Below are 8,786 nucleotides of genomic sequence, written 5' to 3' on the forward strand. Positions count from 1 at the left end.
TGTTTTGAATTACCTTTAAAGTATGCTTTGGCATGTTTTCCCAATCCCTGGACCTGCGTAATCCAATTTACTAATAATCTGCAGGCAACTCTCCTAATGATTAACTCAAAAAGTTAGTGTATTTCACATTCAAAAACCTGGGGGAGGAGTGTCTGCAACTTCCCACTCCCCACTCACACACACACACACACACACACACTCACACACATATACACACACACTCACACACATATACACTCAAATGGGGATAGAAAAAAGGAGTTTTTGTGTTCAGGATCCACAGAATTGAATATTAGTTCATGTGATTTCCAGAGTCCAAGAAGTCAAAGTCCAAAGCTGTTTCCTTTGTGGCTGGGCTCAGTTCTGATGAGTTTTTGGTTGGAGGTAACAATATGTAAATTCTTGAAATGAACGATGCTGCAGTGTAATGGGCTTCTGTTCTTAGACCATTTGGTAGCTGCTGATCAGCAATTTTTAAAATCAAGCCGGCTTCGTGGAGTTGAGTGGTGGTAACCGATTGCTTACTCAGCCAAGTTGATGGAGTCCTGTCCAGTTGATGTTAAAATAGGAGTCTGAGGATTCCTCAGTTCTGAAAGGTGCTTAGAGATTTCAAAATGGTCCCTTGAGTTATGTAATCTTCCTTCTCTACTGACTGCAAAAGGGATGCTTATCCAGTGTCTGGAACTGACTTTCATTTCAGGACTGATAATGTCCCAGTCATTAGTTATTGAAAGAATTGACTTCCATATTGAGGGTCTGGTGTTGAGAAGCCATTGTCTAGGCAGACCCACTGACTCCGCGAGCAAGGTGAGCTTATCAGGTGCAAATGATGTCCCTTCGGTTTCCCCTTGAAATGGGCCTGGTCAGTCCCAGCAATGATATGAATCTGTTAGTAGCTTTATAGGCATGATGAGTTCTGATGTGGGTGTCTCTTGGTCTTTTGTGATTACAAGCAGTCTGCACAATGAGGTGTGAGGTTCCAGAAGCTGAGAAAATAATTCCTTTGTTCCTGCAACTTCTAGGTGTAGCCCCCAGACAAAGGGCCAACCCTGTGGTCATGTGACTCGTAACAACCTTTTTTTGGTTCTGCAGAAAATCAGTTTTTAAAAATGGCAAAAGAATATAAAGTTCTGGATTTCTTTTCATATCATATGGAACCCAACAGTCTTTTCGTCCTCTGAGGAAAAAAAATGAATTCCAATTTTGTTTAAGTGGTCTTAGAAATTGTGGAAAGCTGGTCTTGTTAAAATTTTGAACTGACTGTATATTATACCAGCTTGTATTACCCCTCACATTGAAATCTTTTTTTTTCATATTCAGCTCTTCATATGTCAATACCACATCTGGCTTGCGGCAGATACCAAAGGAATCCTCGTACTCATTCCTGGAAACCCAGTGCTCAACATTATTGTCAGCACTTTTATTTTTGTGCTAGTTGCTCATGAAATCTCACAGATCACAAATGATCTTGTACAAATAGCCATTCCCAAAGATAACTACATTGCACTGAAAAGACTGCTGTGTGTAGCTATTTTTTTATTGGGAATTCTCACATTGTCAACTGTTGAACAATTGAACAAGTAACTAAATAATGACTGAGCAGGCTCAAGTACCTATTTTTGACCTTCATATTTAATAAAAAAGAGAACCTCAAAGAATTGTGTATTGGGGGAAGAAAGAAGCATAAATTTGTGCGACACTTCAATTCATCACTATCAAATCTGAAAAATGGTACTGCCTAAGTAAATAGAAGTGATAAAAATGTTTGGTCATATAATTGATTTGAAAGTGACTTTTATAAGTATTGGCATGATTGATGGAATGACTACTGAAAACGTGGCATCTTTTAAAATGCTCTTTCATGTCATTTTCTTTTTGGATGTATAGCATTTCCTGGGCACATGTTGGGTGGTTATAGGGATGTTACTTTACTTTAGTTCTGCTTCAAGGTTTCCATATTTCCATTGTCCTTTTTTTAAACTGGCAATTATTTCAGCTTTAGGAACAAAATAGTTTAAGGTTATCTGCTAAAGTTAAGTTTGGTCCTAAATACTTGAAGGTACATATTCTTTCTGATTCAGTATAGCCCTGTTATTGAAAATCATAACTTTCTGATGCTGAGGACTTTGAAATGTTTCTTTCCTTTGTTGCACTGATGTTGGGGAGGTGGGGTGGTGGAAAAGAAGTGGTTCTTTCTTTATCTCACACTTCACGTATAGGTGCATTTTAAAGAATGAATATTGGTATGGAGCACGGCAAAGTGAAAAGGCTTAGTTAGAGTTTGTCCACCAATTTATTCCTCACTTGAAAAAAGGCTTGTTGGTTGTTACTTTTGATTGTGGTGTTGTATTAGTGGCAAAATAGGGCTGCCAAAAAGTTTCAGCCACTGCTAGTCCTAGGCTACTGTCATGTTGCTCTTTACAAAAAAATGACTGGTGTGAAATAAATGGTTAATTGTTGTAAAACTAAAACTCCTAATCTGAAATATTGTCAATCGACTGAAACATTGGTCTAATTAGGGACCCTTGCTTTGTGTACAAGTGAAGTGGCCAATGATTTGTAAATTAAGCAAGCATGATTAAATCACCAGTTCCAGTTAGTTTGAGACCATTTCAACTTGTATGATCAGTTATGTTTTAGGATCATTGAATTACAATGGAACTTACTAACAATGTGCTAAAATGTGTTTATTAGTAAAATTAAAGGAAATTAGGTGAATGCATTTGCTGCTGCTATTTAGGTTTTTAAAAATTTGGTAGTGGGAAAGTGGGGGAGCTAAGGATATATATTAAATGTTTATGGGTTCACCATAGTTTCTAAATCAGACTTGAACTGCATTTTACAAGTCACCTCTTATCAGAATGTGGATTCCTTTTTGTAGAAAGGCCATATACATATCTTGTTTATGCATTTTTAAACATTGATATGTAGCCTCACTAACTTTATCAGCTTTTAGCCATTCGTGACAAATTATATTTGTATTCTTTTTAAATAACAAACTGGAAATCATCAGGTGACTTGTAAAAGGCAATTCTTCATTCACCGTTTTATTTTTTCACTAGATTTATAAATCAAATAACTAAATTGTTTGAAGTAGTTATTAGTTTCTTTTTAATATACAAGGTGCCATAAATCATTGTTACTGATACTTTTTGAAATCATGGTAACCTCTGATTTAACTCACATTTAAAGACCCTGCTGTACATTGTTTTTCTCTTAATCCTTCTGCACCTAATGGCCTTCGAATTTCAGCATATCTGCATATTTCACAGCAAATATTTTGAAGTCATACAACACATACTTTTCAAACTAGACAAGCTGAAAACTGAATGGGTTCTTGAAGTATGACTGTAAAAAGTTGATTCTCAAGGAATTCAGTGTTTCTCAGTGTCATTTGTGGCCCAACTTTGAAAGAGAAATTGGATATGTGAGATGAGATTCAGGGGCACTTCAAATTCTAATTTATCAGGATTAAAAATTTGATTTGGTCCCATATTTAATGAGATTTCATATGAAGTTCCCACCCTTCTCTCCAATGAACAAGTGGGTAGAGGTGCAGTAGCATTGAGACAGCCAGACCAGAAGATTCCAGGTTTGACTCTGTGTATACTTAATTAGCTGATCTCATTGGGGACACTACAAGTGACCTTGTCAATGTTGGGCTAAATGCTAAAAGGTGTTTCCTGTTGCATATGATTGCACTCTGCTACAGAGCACTCCACAATTGAATACTCTGCCAGTAGTCAGTTCAAAACCACATGAAGCATGGCCTTATAGGCAAGATACTGTGCAACTGTGCCCAGCATCCTTGGGAAGGAAATTGCATATTCACAGGAATTTAATTTTTCTAGAGATGTGAGTCAAAGTGGGTAAAGCCAGATATCAACTTGGGGTGGAAAAAAATTCTTGCAATGTAATCAGATTTCTAGTACAGTAGTTAAGTTCACACTATTGTTTCTGGTTGCCACAATTGCTTGAGCCTTATTTATTTTATTAGGTTGTTAATTCTTCTGAAACTCTAAAATGTCAATGCTCTGAGTAAGTTTTGCACTAAGAATTTCATTTTATAATGTATTACTACTTGCATGTCTTTTTCTTTCCAACATACTTTGCTTGTGAATGATTTACACAGTCTCTTGTATCCATGGTCACCAGAAGTGGAGTGACTTTTATGATGTGACCCTTCCCTTTTTTTTAAACCTAAGTTTTGAAATGATGGCTGGTTGGAGAACTTACTCAACTTGATCAGATTTCTGCCTCAAGTAAATTCCTGCAGTTACAGAAATTAATATATAAGTACAGTATAATGTAATACCAAATGTTAATATCTTTTATTGACAGTTTTTATTGCACTTGGGAGCACAAAATTTTAATATCACCATTTATGTTTTGGAGCTCTTGCAGTATTGCAGGTCAAGCATATTTTGTGTATAAGTTAATTTTTTTCTGTTTTTGAGATTTTGCACTTATGGAGCTATGTGACTGTGGTAAGTTTATAAATGTTCCAACATTTTCCTGAAACAGCTTAGTGCTAATTGATTTTTATTATTTAAATGTTTGCAGTTTCCTTTATAACTTGGTTTTGTTTATGATGGATTTCCAGGGTAGTGTGAGATGTGAAAATTAACGTTGCTACTTTAAAGTCAAAATTATATTTTGTTGTACACTTTTTAATCATGTGACTTCTTTAGGATTGCTTTGCATCTTTCTGAAATTGTATGTGATTTTAAGTTTTTGCTGTTTTAAATTTAAGAATTTGTGTTGTAGAGTGCAGTGTTATTCAATAATGTTTACACTTAATTGGTATGGAAGGAGAATTCCACCTGGATTAATGGCTGAAGTCAGTTTCTTTCTACACATTTTTATTTAGCCTGTGGGCCATATGTAAAATAACTGACCAGTTGTGCAAATCCTAAATAAATTTATTTCTGGCTTAAGCAGATTGAAGAATGCATGATATTTAAACCTTCTTTTCTAAGATATTCATAGTTTTCATATTTCAATTTTTCTTGTTTCATATATTGGATTTAGTGGTTTGCTAGGCCATCAACAGTTATGTACCAAACCTAAAATAAACTTCCCAGGTTTTCTAAGATCAACTGCTAGGAAAAAATTATTTCTGAGCTTTTCCTAGCAAGCTGGTATTGGTGAATCAGCAGGTTACTGCCAATTGCATGGAAACCTGCAGGACGATGAAAGTTTTAAACTAATGTAAAGTAGTTTGTAAGCAGCTGCTGCTTTCTAAATACCATAAATTTGTCTGTCCCTCCAGTATGCTTGTCAATCCTTAGTTTATTATTACAAGTTGTCTTTTGCCTGGGTAGTTCATAAATTGCGTGGTAGTTTTAGTTACAGTTAAAGTATATTCCTTTTGAAGAGTTGTTATGGACCTATGTTAGGTATGTACAAAAGTTAGACTCTTTAATGCAGTTATCTCCAGTAGGGAATGAAACTGGGAAATTAGCAGTGACTAGTTTAATTAAACAGAAAATTCCTACTTCCTTTTTTAGGCTTCCTTAGTGGCTCCTATTTTAGGATGAGGTTTAATATTGGATGAAAAGCAAAGCAATGCTTCCTATTATTTGCTTGCATTGTAGTGGAATCGGGACAAATCTTTGTTTCGTTAGTTGACCCAGTGTAATATTCTTCTCCAGCCTCATCTAGAATTGTTCCAAGTGCAATCCCAAACATGTTTCTTAAATGTTTCCATAACCATTACAATGTTCACTATTGCCAAAAAGTTGTGCTCTACCTTTGGTTATGCTTCTCATAGATAAGGTAGATAATGTTGGTATTCAGCACCATAAAAGCATTTGCTACATGTTCATACTCAATAAAAGAGCATTCTATTCCATTCAGGCTATGCATTTATGATTTTATGACTATATAAACCTTTAAAGAACAGTGATGGACACTTTTAATATTTGCCTGCACAGGATAAGCAAATTATATAATTTCACTGTTTAACTGAAATAGTCCAGTGAAATGTACAGATTATTGTGCAGGAAAAGCCAAGTTAAGTTAAGCAATAGGATTCTATAGTTAACCTGACAGGTTATTGCTTTATTAGGAATCGGTAAGAATTGATGAAAAGCACAGATCAAAAAGAAAACATTTTTTTGAATAACAGATATTACTCCTAGATGTGTATATCTGACAATTTCAAAATAACCACCATGGTCCATCGTGAGGGACGTAGTCTGAATGAATTTATCAGACCAGAAAAGGTAAATTTTTTCACATTATATCCACTTGTCAGAAAACACCTTTGTGTTATTTTATTGGTATGCCCAATGTAAACTTAAATGCCAGTGTTAATTAATGCCCAAATGAAAGCAGAAAATGCACGTTTTTTGCGCGTGCTTACTTTAAAACTTATGAAATGGACTATACATTTAAATAATTTTTTTGGATGAATATAACTATTAAAGCGTGTCAGTGGGAATAGCTGGCCATATCTTTCTCACTGTATGGATTCCACCAATTACAGCATGTCATGGGCATTTTAATAAACTTTTTAAGATTTGATAAAGTCCGAGTTTCAATCTGGAAATTGGCAAGATGACACACTATCTTGCAATTTAGGTTTGTTGTTGTATGTTTGAAGTTGCTTTATTCAGCAGCATAAAAATTACAAGTTCCTCCAGAAGGGACAAATATGCACTCAAATAGTTTGGAAAGTATAATAGTTCTGCCTTGTGATGTTCCTTACCTACAGGCACTGATCTAAAAACAAAACCAGAGACACTCTTTCAGTTTCTAAGTCTTTAAAACACATTAATTTCACCTACTCCTTTGCTGCTTAGAACCTATTTTGATTGTACATTATTACGTACCTTTTTGATTCTTACAGCATTTCTTAGTTAGGCCAAAGATAATGTAGAAATTGTTAAAAGACCCCAAGACATTATGGCAAACAATTTTTAAAAATGCAATGGATTAAATGCTGAATTAATTCCTTTGCATTATCTGTCTACAGCTTTTGAGTTGAAATTCACACTGTCATTTTTAATTTCTGTTTAAATTTAATTCTTAGGATGAAATAGAAATGATGGTCTTATTTGTAACCCGATCAATAATGTAATAGATTCTCAAGTAAATAAAGCATTCATTTTCTTTTAAGGAAAAGCTTATCGATTAGGAACACTCTTCAAAATGAAGTCCGATTACAAAGAACAGTAAATTCAAGGGGTTTTTGGTCTTGAAGCTAGTCAAAAATTTTTTTTTTTCCCGGTTTGTTGCTTTTTTTAAATGTTTCTGCTCCAAATTAGGGATAATGATCAAAAATATTGAACTGGAATTTATTTTGTTCCTTTAAAGAAAACTGTTAATGCTGCAATGTCTTAATATGGTGTCTGATTGCAACATTTTTGGGCATGTCATTGAAATTTCTGATCTATAGGTTTTAAAATGGTGGCTTTGTGAGTTCCTGATCATTTCACAGCAATGTGGCATTTATGAACAGCCGGGAAAAATTACAATTTACACAACTGAATAACATTGTACTAGTGAAAATTTTAACAACCCCTCTCGTGGTTGTTAGCTTGTTCAACAAAATGTTACCTGAGCCAGCGTATTTATTAAAAATAGGTCCCTTTTTAAAAAAAAACAATCATGACCAATGCTAAATAGAGTTGGAGAGTCTGACATAGAATTTCCAGTGTGCTGGCAAAACCCGTGATTTAATGTGTGTAGTAAGTGATGATTCCAATAAAATTCCTTTATTGTTAAGTGTTACTTAATTTGGGTATGAGATTGCTCTGTTAACAGGATTTCATGATTGTGTGTCTCTTTGCTCCTCTGACACTGTGGTAACACTATACTCTGCACTACTATTCTTTTATTGTCATGTGTGGTTTACGCACGACCTGAAATATAAGTTTATTTTGTGCTGAAGTTGAGTTGTAGAAAAAAAAATTGACTTCTGTTGAATCTACTTATTGAATCTCTAGATGTTTGCTATCCTTACAGTGAGTAAACATATTGAAAGATTATTGCATTCTCACAGTACATTCTAATGTATATTTCAGCCAAAAGTATGCCAATGAAAAATTTGAGTTGTATAGATGTACATACATTTATTAGACTTGTGTACAATGTTTCTTGTCATTGCTGTTTAGTCTCTACCTGAAATGTAAGTTTATTTTTGCTTCATTTTTCAACTGGATAAAAAAATGTTCAAATCTAGCCTGTCTCAATTATGAGTGATCCATGAAGTTAAATGACTGAGATTTGACCTGATTCCTCCATTATTTGAATCTGATTTTGCATGAAAAGTACAAGATATGCGTAAATATATTGTGTACCCAAAATATTTCATTGCAGTTATTTGCTGTTTTGCACTTCATGTTCTGTAACATAAATTTAGACAAATGTAGTGTAAAATACTTTGTCACTTTTAGTATGTTGTAAAAATTGAAGCATAAAACTCCTCTGTAATTAGCAATTTTAGGACTTGGTTTTTAAAATAAAATTGAATACTTTTATTAATGCTTGTAATGCTGTCTTGTGTGCTTTTTTTAATACAGACAGTACTTCTTTACCTTGGTATGTTTATATTTACTTTCTCCTCCTTTTCTGGTTCTTGCTGCAATGTGATTTCATGTACCAGCTACCATCTAGTGCCTTGCCAATTCTTAATGTGAGAGTCCATTTCTGACTTAGAATTACAGAAAATTCTATCAGACTGGGAGGCCTTGCACACAGTTCAATAAACCTGATTGTACCACCATCCCTAATCCTCCTCCAGTTCTACCAAACCTCAGGCTCTTCTTCAGAAGTACTGT

The 8,786-nt window shown here is 34.5% G+C and overlaps 1 protein-coding gene across 3 annotated transcripts in view; it reads left to right on the forward strand.

The window, feature by feature from the left end:
• casd1 (CAS1 domain containing 1) overlaps window positions 1-8,486 on the forward strand; it is a 125,716-nt gene extending 117,230 nt beyond the window's left edge. For all 3 annotated transcript variants that reach the window (XM_041183518.1, XM_041183520.1, XM_041183519.1), the window contains one exon: window positions 1,321-8,486. In XM_041183518.1, the coding sequence (XP_041039452.1) occupies window positions 1,321-1,584 (264 nt within the window). In that variant the 3' untranslated portion in view covers window positions 1,585-8,486. The remainder of the gene's footprint in view (window positions 1-1,320) is intronic.
• Window positions 8,487-8,786: the final 300 nt, after the last annotated feature.

The sequence above is a fragment of the Carcharodon carcharias genome, chromosome 3 (assembly GCF_017639515.1).
Source record: "Carcharodon carcharias isolate sCarCar2 chromosome 3, sCarCar2.pri, whole genome shotgun sequence".
Taxonomy (NCBI): domain Eukaryota; kingdom Metazoa; phylum Chordata; class Chondrichthyes; order Lamniformes; family Lamnidae; genus Carcharodon; species Carcharodon carcharias.